At 35.3% G+C, this 15,714-nt stretch overlaps 1 protein-coding gene across 1 annotated transcript; it reads left to right on the plus strand.

Annotated features, from left to right (window-relative positions):
• The first annotated feature begins 1,186 nt into the window (after positions 1-1,186).
• On the plus strand, positions 1,187-10,479 carry LOC125663767 (potassium voltage-gated channel subfamily C member 3-like). The gene is made up of 3 exons (XM_048896122.2): positions 1,187-1,328; positions 4,591-5,063; positions 7,235-10,479. Exons 2-3 carry the CDS (start codon positions 4,602-4,604, stop codon positions 8,156-8,158), a joined length of 1,386 nt encoding a protein of 461 aa, XP_048752079.2. The 5' UTR covers positions 1,187-1,328; positions 4,591-4,601; the 3' UTR covers positions 8,159-10,479.
• Positions 10,480-15,714: the final 5,235 nt, after the last annotated feature.

Raw genomic sequence — 15,714 nt, forward strand, 5'->3', positions numbered from 1 at the left:
TAGTAACAACACCACTACCAACCAAAACAACAATAACAAATACTGTGATCATGATAAATGTTTATAAAAATTATACAACAGAACAAGTAAAAGACGAAGTAGAAGATTAAAATGTCTTGTTTATAGGGTCCAGGGAACCTTTTGCAGTCATAGCTGGACCACAGAAGAAGAAGATGAAGAAAGAGGAGGAGAGGAGAAGTTTGTATGTAAATGATGTTTCCAAATAGTTGCAGCAAGAGGGACGACAATTTGGGGTGTGAGGTTATGCCGAAATCGTCGCCGGCGACGATTTCGGACGGGCGACTATTTGGGGTGTTACATAAGAAACCCCAAATCGTCGCCCATCCCCATTCTTGGGGGTAAACCTGGCAAAGTTTGAAAACCTTGGTTATAGTTTGCCATCTCAGCATCTCATTATTTTATCTAGACGAAGTTATTGTTGAAAAAGATTAATTTTGTAATGAAGGCTAAGTATGGATTAGAATTCAATTAGTCAAATGAAATTTCAGTCTCATGATTCCAGTGACGTAAACTGAAGGTAAAAACAGGATGGTCTTTCAAATCATTAATATCCATTATAATTCTTTTGATGCATATGCATGTATTTGTAAAGTGGATAGGCGTTCAATTCATCCAGTTAAAGATCTCTTCAAAAACCTCTGGTAGACGTTTTTTTTTTATTTTTGTGAAGTAACATACAATAATTTCTGTACCAGGGTTATGATATTCAAATATAGGGGCCTATGTCTTAAAAATCAATGCAATTCAGAAGATATCACATGTTTGCGCTTTATATTAGGACTTCAAAAACTACAATTTCAATCCAATGTTTTCACGGTCGTCCGTGCTGAATCGTATCTGCACTTTTCATTTGTGACGTGAATTGTTTTGAGTGTAACAGATGACAGTCTGGAAAGTTAATTGTTTATTCCCAATCTTGCCAATTCTGCGGTCTTTAAATGTTTAATAACTTAGTAACAATCTATTAATTGATTTTAAAAATTATTAATTTTGATCGATCATTTGCTAATCTTGGATATCTCAGTACTTTGATGCTTATTGGCTGCTGGTTATTAGCCTAGTATGAAAAATTATATATTTTTAAAAAAAAAAAAAAATCTTCACAACGAGTTGTAATATAATATAATACACTATGTCATCATAATAAAAATATTGCGACACTAAACGAGACTGCTTATCTCGAGATGTAGCAACACAGGAACTCGAGGCGGATATACGTTTTCCGTATTAGTGTTCTATTCGTCACTGTAGCAAAAAGCCCACTTTTCATTCTTAAGTAGTTGGAGATCTTATACACATTGACATTGGTGAGTTATTTTTCTTATTATTGTAGGGAATGAACCTCACCTTATGACGTTTTTGAGTATGCAAATCTATATCGGAGGGGGGGGGGGGGGGGGGGGGGTCATGAATCAGCTGTAACCTGTCAGTTCTCGGAGTAGCACGAATACACTACACTGTGTCGTGAAATTTCTTATACTTTTTAAGCCCTGTAATTCATTCTATTATTTTTCTTTAAATTAAATTTTATATTTACAGTTTAGTTCATCACAAACAATAAACTGTGAAATAGTTGTACATGTATTTACTTGAAAGAATATTAGAGATTATGCCGCCACTGCAACTTTTTTCATGTTGACAGACAAAAAGTAATTCCACCCTTCTGTGATGTCATCAGATTTTTCTTTAGGATAAACAATGATTCGTTTTACATGTTTTGTAATTAGTTGGATGTTAATTATCATGTGTGGAAAAGGCTTATTTCTGATATTTTTTTTAATCTTTCATTTGCGAATCAACACACACATGTTCTAATTAACCACAATGATTTTCGCGACGATAAGTATCCTCCAGGTAAGGGGTATTCGCGAATCTCGCGATTATTTCTCGTATGCGGAGAAAAGCTAGTTTACAGTATCAAAATGATCAACATCCATTCATTCATTTATTTTCGTAATCATTAAATTCAGCGGTTTTGCCTCAATATATTTATACATGTATATATTTCATTGATACAAGAAGTCGTGGACGCCCATCCTTTCAGTATTCTATCTCATTATATACATGTACCCATCAATGTTTCGGTATTTCACAGAGTGTGGTCCGATTTTCCGGATTACCACGCTGCGATTTAGGGGCCACACTACCAGGAAATGGAAGAAAGTTCGCCTTCAGAAGCCCCCCCCTTTTTTTTTTTAATTATCAGATTAGCATGACAACCAATTATAAAAATAATGTATATGCTTCTTGAAAGTACACATATGAAAGATTGTAAAGGTCCTGGAAGTAAAAATTCGACAAAGATGATGACAATCTACCCATTTTTTAATTTCTGTAGAAACGAGGGGGGGGGGTATTTATAATCGGTCTTTCTTATCCCCCTCGTTTCTGTGCAAACCTTCATACAGTATGTGGGAAATCAGGCGCGCTTGGGTTTGAATTCATTTCAGGTTACATTCGATGTAAACTTTTGATCAATCCATGGATGATTTACCCGCAAGTGAATCTAATTGAAACCATTCAATCCCACAATAAAGCGCCTGTCAAATCGACGTGATCCGACTCTTCGGATCAAGTTACTGTAGTATAAATTTTGTTTATAAAATTATAACATCATTTCATCGATCATTTGATTTTGAGATTTTATTCGACTTAGAAAACAACTAAAATCGGTGTTCAAAAATGAATTTCATGCGCATTGTAAAGATATCGAAGGCAAAAATATTGGAAATGTAAATACGTGCATTGAAAAATGATGAAAACACAGTATTCTACAATTCTTGCAATCGATTTAATGCCCCTTGAAAAGGGGGCAAATTGGTCTGCACCCGTCGCTCAGAATGAAAAAAACTAGTATCGTCTGCTTCCTTTGCTTGACAGACAACAAACTTGTTATACTTGTCTCCCTATTTATTTTGAGGTCAAAAGGTCAAAGGTCAAATTTCAGCTTAGATAAAATAGTTTTTGACTGTTTTTAAAATATCTTAGAACCCTTTGCTTGACTCACATCAAACTTCTAATAGTTTCCTCAAAGGTGTAGATTATGCCTCTGGATTTTGAGGTCACAAGCCAAACGTCTAAGGTTAAACTAGACATGGTAAAATGTTGTCTGCTAATATCTTTAGACATCAGATCTGGTACACTGGTTGTTCCTAGGATGTAGATTTCTCCTCTTGATATGGAGGTCAAAGGTCAAACTACTCCAGACATAGGAAAATATTCTCCACTGAAAATCTAGAGAACCCTTTGCTGGAGAGACATTAAACTTGGTTCACTGGTATATACTAAGGAGTAGGTGGCCCCAATTGATTTCGAGGTCACGAAGTCAAATGTCAAACTACTCCGATCATAAGAAAATATTGTCCGCTCAATATCTTGTGAACCCTTTGATGGCAAATAACAAACTTGGTACCGGTACACTTGTTCTCCCGAATAGAGTAGATGACATTCATTGGTTTTCAAGTCACGATGTCAATGTCAAAGGTCATGACTGAAATGAATGGTTATTTGGAAATCTCATCAGTATCCTGAGGGATTACACTTATCATTGTTCTTGTCCCTAACTAGTAAATAAACTATGTATTTTCAGTATCATTACAAGCATTCTAGATTTAAGGACACTTGACACAAACAAAAACATGGTTGCGTGGATTAGCATAAATTCTTAGGTTTTGTTTGGTTGTAAAACTTCCTCATGACATAAAGGAATTGTAATTTTTATTCTCATCAGTTTAGAAAAAGTTTGTTTCAGGGAGTGTCGTTAAAAGTTGACCGTTTTTGAATATTTCCACACGGGTTGGTGTTATATATTTCTATTACTGGTACAATGGTGGTTTGTGATCATGATACAGAGTGATTTTAAATCCCTCCTCCTAAAATTGTGGGGTTTTTGGGTTGTTTTTTTGTTGTTGTTGTTGTTGGTTTTTTGTTTTGTTTTTTTGTTGTTGTTTTTTTTTTTTTTTACAGATTTAGAATGTGCATTTCCTCTTGACTGATATCACATTACATTTCTTTTAAAAGTTCCTGTTGAGCTACAGTAAGGAATTAAGATATGTACATGTTTAACTATTTATTACTTAATCATGCTGTAATCAACAGCGCAACTTTACATTCTATTAGCGTGTTAGTAAAATTAATACCGTTTTTACTTATGATATATTATTTACGTCTTTTGTCGATTTGATGTATTTCATGACGGATATATATCTAAATTATAGATTACCTTTTTCTAGAGAGAGAAATAGATGATCCCTTTAATTTTCAAAAAGCAACCAAAGCTTCAATGCTGCTTCTACGTTGAAAATTCACGCTGAATCAATGTTGATGTGCCCGCGCTAGGATTCAATCGATTTAAAACCTCGAATTCCTGCGTTATATTTTTAACGATTCAAAGTTAGGGAAAAGAATTACAAGAAGTTTACTGTTTCCTAACAGACGAGAGTTTGACAAACAGAAAACACCGAGTATTGAAATCTCTGCTCTTTACAATTTATAATGACTACAATACATGCAGTGTACACTACGTCATGTGGAACCTTAATTGATTATAATGCATTGTTCACATTGTAGCAATCAGCTCGATGGAAATTGTCAGGATTAACGTCGGGGGGACAGTGTTTGAAACTAAAAAACTAACCCTCTCTCAATATCCGCAAACTTTATTGGGAAGACTTTCACCACAATCAGAATTCTATGACAACAGGAGACAGTGTTATTTTTTCGACAGAAATCCGGACATTTTCGGCCCGATTCTAGGACTCTATCGCACGGGGACGCTCCACTTCCCGTCTTTCTATTGTGGTGCCACCATTAAACAGGAACTTGAGTTTTGGGAAATCTCACCCAAACTTCTGGCAGAATGTTGTCTTCAAAACTATCTCCAGTATGAGGCTGATCTCCAAACAACACAAACACTGAATCAGGCGTTTGAAGAATACGAACTGGATTACACTGACGAAGAGTGTCGGACCAGTAACATCAAAAGAATTCTTAGAAAAATATGGCTTACTTTAGAAGAACCATCTTCATCAAGATTAGCTAAGGTGTTCTCTCTCTCTCTCTCTCTCTCTCTCTCTCTCTCTCTCTCTCTCTCTCTCATTGATCAATCGAAAAACGCTTCCGAAACCCATAAATTTCAAATATTAGTTTTTGCTTAATACTACTGCTCTGATTGACTGTTGGTAAGTGAAAATTAGCTAGTCCGTCCCATGATAATTAGCTAGTCCGCCCCATGAAATTTAGGTCTCCAACCTCGGACCACCGTATTTTTAAACCCCTGCGGAAAATGGGTTATCTCTGGTAACCCCCCCCCTCCCCACTTCCAAGAGAGCTACAGGTCAGCAACTGCGTCTTGAGCAACTCTCGTTAACATCGAGAAGTTTTATCTGATTAAAAATTTAAACCATCACTTTTGAGGCGGGATCGGAATATAAAATTATGATTTCCACTTCGTACTAGAGCCAAACTCTCTTAAAGTAGCCGAATATCTCTTTTTATGAAAGACAGATTGCAGATTTGGGAGGATTATACCATGCAAAATTCAGAAGCCTAGGGCGAATAGTCCAATCTCAAGAAGGGTGGGTTTAAATTAACCATATGCAGAAAGTATCACTAGTGGAAGAGGGCGAAAGCGGAGTCGTTGAGAACAAAAATTGGGGGGGGGGGGGGGGGTGTTATCATTACCTTTTTGGGGTTGTTAGAAAAGCGGCATCCAACACATCGTGATAGAACAATATTCTACACAGATTTAGACCACGTTACGGAGAGGAATTTGATGAGTATCAGTACCATGGTAAATAAAACTTTTGTTTAGCGTATTTTTGATGATGAGAAGAGATGCCGACGGTACCCCTACTATTTCACACTAGGCTGAACCCAGCAGCTCTACTATTTCACACTAGGCTGAACCCAGCAGCCAATAAGAAGCTGACATATACGGCCTTATTGGCTGATGGTTAGTGACTGCTAGCTTTACTTTGCCAGTAACACAATGAAATGATAAAGACTGGCTTTAATCAGGCTGAGGTAGTGCTATTGGAAAATTCGTCTATTATGATCATGAAAGGAAACCCATGACCACAGTTCTTTCGTTGCCACAAGCAACACTTTTAGTTTTGGGTTCTAAAGCTGTTTGATCTTTTGAAAACCTTATGGTATACATTTCATTGCTGATTTATCATAACTTCCAATCGGCATTTTACTGTTCAAAAAATTGCCAACAGGAAGTTATGGTTTGGTGTCACGATTCAAACTGAGAATCGAAGATTTTGCACTGTTCAAGTAACTGCAACATTTATTTTAAAGGAATGGAGATACTTCTATATCAACATGGTGTTGACAGACTTTACAAAATGTTTAATAATGATTCTTCATCATATTTAAAAGTGTACCGTCACACTATTGATACCAGAGGGGCAATATTTTCACACTTCATGAAAATGCTTGCAAATTAATCCGATAAACGTGTAGCCTCGTTGTCTTTTAGGAGCACATTTCAAGAATTAGATTCGTCTTTTAAAATTTGTATTTACATTCAATCTGTTTCACAGCTTCTTTCTATTAAAATACATTGCTTGTCATTTACAAGTCTTTGAACCTGGTTATAGTGCTGCGGACAGCGTGCGAGTATACCCATTCCACAAACTGCCCTACTTATTCCTTGTCATTATTGAATTTATTCGATAATACACAGTATTTTCTTGTTTTATTTTTTTTACCTTTTATTTCAATAATTATAATAATTAACACGTACTAATACAGTTAGTATGTAATCACTTATATATTTTAAAGTTTACCATTGTCCAAATATGGAAATCATTACCAAATATGGAGACAAGTCAAGGTCAGGTGATTTTCAGCTGTTACTTTAAATAACTTTACAGGTCAACAATATCTATATTTTACGTTGAATATATATATATATATATATATAGAGAGAGAGAGAGAGAGAGAGAGAGAGAGAGAGAGAGAGAGAGAGAGAGAGAGCATTTTGTTATTTTTAAAATATCAGGCTCATTCTAACCCTAGGATCATCATTGAGTTTTGAACAGTCACTCTCGATAGTCTTTATTAAAAGCGAAACATTTTAGTGCTCGAATCTTTAGTCTGATTCAATTAACAAAAATTGATCTTCAGAGAAATATAATTAAACCAGTGGATATGAAATATTATATTTTGCTAAGAATCATTTATTTGAAATGCATTATATTTCTAGGTTTTCAACTATATTTTCCTGGTTGTTGTGATTGCTTCCATGGCAAATTTCACGTTGGAATCACATCCGTTATTCAGAAAGGAAACGTTGTCGAATGACTCGCTCTTGTATATTATCACATATGGAGACATTCGTTTTTTTAAAGAGCTCAACTTGCAGAATCCTAAAGAAATTATGTTTGGGACGACGAAACCCGTAGATCTATTACGACACAGTGAAATAGTCACCTCCATTTTCTTCACCATTGAACTGATTTTCCATTTTGCGTCTTGTCCAAGAAAAGGTCGATTTTTCCGATCTCCATTGAATATCATTGACCTTCTTCTGGTGGTTGCCATGTGGGTAACCTTTGCCCTTGAACAAGATTTGGAATTTCTGGTGAAGAATTATGAACTTGTGCGGTTCTTTTTAGTGTTGAAATCATTGCTCGTTTTGCGACTGTTCCGCGTATTTCGACTGATGAAACTTTATTCAGGTTTACGAATAATGATAATGTCTGTACGGGCTAGCATCAGAGACCTTCTCCTACTCTCCATGTCATTTCTTGTGGCTTCCCTATTCTTCGCCAGTTTCATCTATTACGCGGAATTCTACGTGTCGGACACATTCTCCGATATATTTATAGGGATATGGTGGTCGGTGATCACCATGACAACAGTAGGCTACGGTGACATGTATCCTAAGTCGACCCTTGGTTACATTGTTGGGGGAGTGTGTGCGTTCTCTGGAATGCTAATATTGGCCATGCCCGTGGCGATCCTCGCCACCAACTTCAGTGATTTCTACCATAAAAACAAACTACGGGAAATGAAAACATCACTATTTGACCAAGATGGTAAGAAAGAAGAGACTTTAAGCCTGTCACGTGTTTCCCCAATTAACACCAATGACACTCCCCCGGTGACTGTAAAGTGCTGCTGCTGATTTAAGTTAACCAGCCTGAGCAATCCTGAAATTTGGAGTAACAGTTAATTTGAAATTGTACACAATTGTAATATGGATTTTATTGTATGCAGTGTCAAATATTACATTGAGTTACGACATTGTGATGTTATTGAATAATTGAAATGTTGTAATTGACACACGTCATCTATGGATCCATATATGTCGTTCGTTTTCTTTTCTTCTTTTTTTCCGACAGTGTTCATACCCGTGAAATTATGTATACATTATTCATGACTTGTATATCCATTATTAACGAATACAATGTCAACTTCTTCGGCTGAAAATTAACATCCCACACTGACAAACCACAGGTCAAAGTAATTTTAAACTGAATTTCACTATACATTATGTATATCGCAATTGCATTCAATGATTGACAATTTGGGGATCAATACGATAATTTAGCTACCCGAGAAATACAATATTAACCGAGCATGAAGTTAAATTATATCATTGAATCATTCAAAATATCGAAACCGGCAATTAGAGCCCACAAAGCGATACCTAGTCGGCCATCTGTGTTTACAGCTAAAGTACAGGACCTGATCGGAAGTTACGAGTGAAGTGAATTTTTGTTTATCATAAGATTGAAACCGGACACTAAAACTTATAAAACAATACCTAATCGGTCATTTTTGTGTACAGTTAGAGTGTAAGACCCAATCGTAAGTGAGTAGAGACGCGAGCTTTCATTGGACGATCAATAATAGCCAATCGTATAACTTACGAATTCCCAATTCAATTTTGGTCCAATTTTGTAAAAATAAAATACTATATTCAACCCGAGGGCACATGGAGGTGAATAAAACTTTTTATTTTTTCAACTTTGTTGGATCTCATCCAATAAAGCTCAGAGTTGTGCAGTTATATCAGAATATAGATTTATTTACTTAGTTGAAAAAAAGTTAGAATTTTTCATTTCGTTTTATTATTATCATTTTTTTTTTGGTATTGCTTAAATTGTTCATCATTTCACTCCACCGCACGCACGTTCGATTTTCTTTTCGGTCTTAGTGACGTCATTAATGCCATGTTGTTTACATATATGTATGTTTATATGTAAGCAATTGATGGATAAGGTAATTTGCATAATCAGAGCTAATAATGCAAAATTTGTCCGATCGTTCCATTGTTTATACATCCTCCATAACAAAATAAAAGTATCAATATATTTACATTTTGTAAATTTTGTGGATACATTGTCTTTAATATCAAATTAATTTATTGAGAATACATTGAAATAGCACACAACTTTCACTAGCAAAAATATATTGTATCAGTAAATGTCAGTATTCAACGCTATGCTTACATGCATAACTTGAATGTCTTCGTGCTGTCGCGTCGATGAAAGTTGAATTTTGGTAAGATTTTAATTTTTTTTTCTACGTTTGAATTTAGTTTATTTCGTCATTTAGTTAGTGTCATTAAGAATATTATAATAATCGTAAAAAAAAAAAAAAATTACATGTATATCTCAAAGTCCAGCTAAAACCAGTCACCCGTATATTAATTTCAAATTTTTAGCGAAGTGGGAAAACACCGTATGTGTACTTTGGGTGGTTCATGTAATTTGTATGTGTGTCCGGAAAGAGAGAGCACCAATTCAGCTATCCCTGGTGAATAATGATATTTTCCTATGAATTATCTTGATGTTACTGGTCCAACACTCGTCACCAATGTAGTTCATTAGTGGTCAGAGATCGGACTCATCTGGCGATACTAACGTTCCGCCAGAAGTTTGGATGAGATTTACCATGCAAAACTCAAGTTCTTGTTTAATGATGTTATCACTATTTGGAATATCGGGAAGCGGTGAGTCCCCGTGCGATCGAGTTCTAGAATCGAGCCGAAAATGAAAATTCTTTTGGTGTCGGGGAACTCTTATATAAGCTGATTGTTTCGAAAAATTCGACTGGAGTTTGACGATTTCCATTGGGATCGGGTTGCCAATTAGAATCTGCTTTAATCTTTTTAAAAACTTTGTTTTACAACGATTAACAATCAAATTCTTAAACTTATATCAATGCTTCTTGTCGGCTTGGATTGTTGCGCGAAGGGGGTCATTCATGAAGGGCGGAAAAGAAAGGAAAAGAAAAACAATTGCGCTGCGTGATGAACAGAGAATTAGTCGTCAAATCTGTCAATGCATAAAATACACACAAAACATATATGTACATGTAGTACATGCATAGTAACTATGTTACAGTGATCATGCACATAACTATATTGTATACATGTATGTTGTTTTCTTATATTGAAATTTACAACCAAGTAGTGACACAATAAAACAGCAAACTCAGGATCTTCCTTTGACATAATCAATGTAATTTGATCAGCATTGTTAAGTAATACTAGTTTTAGAAATATTTTAAGGATATCATTTAAAAATTCTCCTCTGTGATTATCATATAGTGGACATTCGAGTATAAAATCATTAATGTACTTCATCCTCTTTTATATGACCCGGCGCACATCGCTTATCGATATAATTAGAAACTATTGTTGATTAATTAGGAACTATTGATCATCTTTAAACTATGAATACAACCGAGCATAGTGTTTTCGTTATTTAGAAAATGATTATTAAAACGAATGGTTTAAACTTCAGTGCGATTCTGATTTCAATATACAATGGCACCAGGTGGTCACTAATATATAACTCTATAAAATGTTCTATCGTTCAAATCAGATGTCGATCCTCTTCAGACAGAGACACTGGGGGTAAGTCCGTTTGGACCCGAACTCTGTGATACCATAAATCTTCTATATTTATGGTATCACAGAGTTCGGGTCCACACGAGCTTTGCCCCTGTGATGTTGGGCATTTATAGAGAGAGGAATTATGAGACCCCTCACTCATTGTGAAAACAGTACCCCATATCTGTTATTTTAAGATCGTTGGCGATCAGGTAATACCTCAGTACGTCTGTGTTCTCAACATTGTCAGTGTATTTAGAAATGGATAAAAAAATAAATCGCTCTACAGCTTGTCGGTTTGCTAAATCATATTAATTAAAGTTTTGAACTAATAGTTATATATCTAAAACGATCATTTTCCTGATGTATAGCTTTATTGTTGTACGTCCGAATTCCAAATATTGATGTAGACAAGTTGAACTAAAATGGCGAAGAACATCAGAAGGACCCTTTGGAAGAAAATTATCAGTGGTGGATCTAGAAGGGGGGGGGGGGGTTCCGGAGCCCCCCCCCCCCCCGCTAAACAATGTTGACTATTTTTATCCCCCCTTTTTGGGCAGAAAAGGCACAGCCTTGGCTCGCACCTGCCCCTTTGAAAAATTTCTGGATCCGACCCTGATGATCACCAACGTTGTAGATACATGTAACTTCTAGAGTGGACTCAAAATGTCCAATACTTGTCAGTGCCTGATCAAAAAATTCCAAGGGTTCGAACCCTACTGTATGTCAGATGGTACTTCTTTTGAAAGATGTTTTTTCGTGATGTGAATCATACAGAGTGCCAAATTAACAAAAACTCAAATAATTGAAGATATCTTTAGTTATTTGAAGATATCATCAATTCATTTAATGCGTGTAACAATTGAATTAAAGATCTCTTCAAATAATGAATGATAATTTCAATTCTGAATTATTGCGGGGTTTGATTGAATTGTTGATAGCATTGATTATTCTGCCGAATCGATGAGCGCTATATAATTGAATTGTTGTTCTCTTTGAACAAAGGAATTGATAACAATTGAACTGATGCTCGCTACATCTAAATTGAACGGAGCAATAATTCAATTAATCAGTTCATCAATTCAATTAACGCTCGCAATAATTGAATTATTGATCTCTTCAATTGAATTAATGATATCATTAATTTAATTGTTGCGCGCACTAATTCTTTTAGAGAGAGCAACTATATAATTAGAGATATCTTCAATTTAACATGTCCACAATTGAATTCAATTAATGATATCTTTAATTGAATTATTGATCTCTTTAAACAGATGCGCTCATTAATTCCTTATACAGAGGAGTTGCAAATAATTAAAGATATTTAAACAACAAAGAAAGACATTTTATTATTTATATTTTATATAGTGTTTAAAAAACGCTAAACAGAACAGCCAATGCACCCTTTGACCTTGACGACGCTCCATCTTTGGTAATGATTACACAGACAGGTGGTACTAAAAAACCGGATCGAACTAGTTTGCAACAAACATGCATTCATTGTCCCAGATGAAAGCAATGTCAATTTCACTAGAAATATAAGAGAAAAGATTCAGTGAATGTAAATATCTTCAATTGAATTAAAGAGATCGTCACACCATTTATACCTAGTTCCAAATGCAATTTTACCACCAATCAACTGAATTGATGAGAGTAATAATTGAATTGATGCGCACATCAAATCAATTATTAATTGCTTTCATCAATTGATTTAATGTGCGCATGAAATCAAATATTGCTCTCATCAATGTACGCATGAAATCAATTACTGCTCTCATCAAATGCATTAAAGCGCGCATCAATTCAATTGATGATATCTTCAATTATTTCAGTTTATGTTATTTGGGCGCTATATATAGAATCCCGGTCAGCATAATAAAAATAATCAATCAAAATAAGTAAAACTATGATTCATGATTAGAGTGTCATTCTATTTCCTGTCAAATATTGTGATTCTAAGTCCTCGAGCCTTGCAATTTTATGCGATGAATCATGAATCCTTATAACTCAAATAAGGTGGCCCTTTTGATGAGTTGTAGGCCAGGGTAATTTTAAGATTATTATTGTGTAGAAAATTTCAGATGACATCTTTATTTCTCTTTGAGTGCAATATGATTTAATACAACGTCTCTGTTTTATAGCCTATATATATATATATATATATAGAGAGAGAGAGAGAGAGAGAGAGAGAGAGAGAGAGAGAGAGAGACTACATATATAAAAGACCGCTGTTGATTTTGAGCTGAAAAGATGAATGTCAAGGTCACCAATTTATGTATTACATGTAGAAATACTTCACAGTCTTATCCAAGCTTTTGCAATGAAACTTAAGGTGACGACTCCTTATAACTTACAATGTCACAATTTTTTACCAGTAGGTCTTTTTCTCCTTCTGTCCTTAAGCGCGCGGGCATATAGTTTAAATCATTTTAAAAATTATTTTGTTTGATTACTGAGAAAATATTTTAGCTACGTATTTTTGTGGTGAATCTTGTGATAAAATTATACAAACGAATTCATGCCCTGAAATTCGATTTCAGTTTGACTGCATGATTTATAATTTATGAATAACAAACTAGGATTGTCTTATTTTCAAACGTAGACGTAATTATTTGGTTTTTTCTGCACCTTTGAACTGAATACTGAAGGAATAGCACAGATTATTTTATTACCAAAACTATTCAGGGATGCAACATAGTCAAACATAGGCCTCGTCAAACATGTTCAATTAGTTAAAATATTAATCACTCAGGTTAATAAAAATAGAAACAATAAGTTTTGTTTAAGCTCTTTCAATAAGTGATTCTTTCGTATATGTTATATATATATATATATATAAACACACAAATTATAATAGATACTTGGTTTATTTTCATAGAGCGGTCACGGAGGTGCCTGAGTAGAATAAATATCGATCGGCCAGTCAGGTTATTTCCTTATCTACATAATCTATCAAGGGACATTTGTGGAAATATTTGTTCTCAATTTCTGCGCCATATAGCAATCTCAAATGTCACAAGACCCCTTGGGAATCCGGATGAGAATAGGTCCTCAGTAACCCTTGCTTGTCTTAAGAGGCTACTAAATGGGGCGGTCCTTCGGATGAGACCGCAAAAACCGAGGTCCCGTGTCACAGCAGGTGTGGCACGATAAAGATCCCTAGAGCCGCAAGCGCCAAGCCGCCGGTAATCTGATTAAAATCAAACCTCTCTTTTCGCTCGATATACGGACAATAGCTGCGATATCGAACGAAATGAGAGGTTTGATTTTAATCAGACTTGTCCGTATATCGGCATATCGAGCGAAGGGAGAGGTTTGATTTTAATCAGACTGCGGCAATGGTAACGTCTCCATATGAGTAAAAAATTATCGAGTGTGACGTTTAATGTACATGTACATTGAGCGTATATCACCCGTGTGGATATGATTGTAAGTAAAAAAGAAAACCGATATACCCAGTGGCGGATTTAGAGGGGCGCAGCCCCCCCCCCCCCCCCCACCCACTAAAATTTTCAAATTTAAGGTATCTTGTTTCGGAAAGTGTACTAAACGATAAAAGAAGCAATAATTTCTTCCACTCCCGGAGAAATAAATGACAAAATCCTTTGATTTCTTGAATTACTTTATTGGGAGAACTTAATTTTTTCCAAAAACCCCTTAAAATTTGGGTCATTTTATTAATTTCACCTTATTAAAATGATAGAAAATAGTACAAATGACTTAATAGAAATGTTTCAAGCCCCATAAAATCTGTAAAATCCAGGAGCTTCCGGGGGCTTCGCCCCCTGGACCCCCACCAGGGCTTCGCCCTGGACCCACTGTCTCATAAAGTAACGCCCCCCCCCCCCCCCCGTAACCACAATTCCTGGATCCGCCCCTGATACCTATGGTTATGTTGCGAATAGAGTTCACCTTGATCAATTTTTTTTTATATAACCGAACTAAATGTCACAGTAGGCTACAAACAATACGTATGATTACAGTGTGATTGATATAGTAACCAGGTGACGGATCTAGGAATTATTAAAGGAGCGTAGTGTCTCAGTACTGAAGGAAAGAATTTTCTGGCGGGCCTGAGAACGTATTACTCTGGAATTTATCTAAAAAAATCGAGCGTTCTGAGATCTCTATATCACAACATAATTGGGGGTGGGGGTGTTGTTTTATTTATTTTTATTTTTTAATTCTCATAACAGGCAAAACTATACATAACTTTTTGACAGTATAAAACTAAAGAATCGGGATAAAAACTTAATTCTAAATTTATTTCATATATACACCAATATTCAATATGACAAAACGTGAAATCGCGGTTCTGTCACTTTTCAACTGGCGGGCGAAAATGTTTGTTACATCATAATCTTTCTCGAAGCTGTACAGTCGTATCAAATCCTAATATAACATTTATGTTTTGCACTTAGCAATATGAATTATCTAGTTCATCGATAAAGATAACGCTTTAGTGGTTTCAAGTTTCTCGGTTTTTTGTATTCATTTCAAGAATACTGAAATACATAATTAATTCTTATATTGACAATCTTCTGATAATATATCTAACTAGAAGTATCCTAGCGAGACGAATACACCCCCCCCCCCCCCGAAGGGTAGATTGGATGGTGGGAAATAGTGAATATAATTGTGCTCATTGAAGAATAAACACATCCTTTTGAGGTGAAGATTGTTGAGAGCAATTAATATAAATGCAAGACTATATATTCTGCAATTGCGTGTTACTCAGAATATTGAAGCTGAATAATATTACATGCATAACTACTATTCAGCGTACATGAGCCAGAAAACAACACATTTTGTATTAATAAAATCACCCACAGACAGAT

The sequence above is a fragment of the Ostrea edulis genome, chromosome 1, assembly GCF_947568905.1.
Source record: "Ostrea edulis chromosome 1, xbOstEdul1.1, whole genome shotgun sequence".
NCBI classification, from domain to species: Eukaryota; Metazoa; Mollusca; class Bivalvia; order Ostreida; family Ostreidae; genus Ostrea; species Ostrea edulis.

What these genes read in the sequence shown, in the direction of transcription:
- LOC125663767 (XM_048896122.2), top strand. Translation starts at nt 4,602, where the DNA reads ATGGAAATTGTCAGGATTAACGTCGGGGGGACAGTGTTTGAAACTAAA. An exon ending in CTTCATCAAGATTAGCTAAG is followed by an intron (nt 5,064 to 7,234) that starts GTGTTCTCTCTC and finishes TTATATTTCTAG; the next exon opens with GTTTTCAACTATATTTTCCT.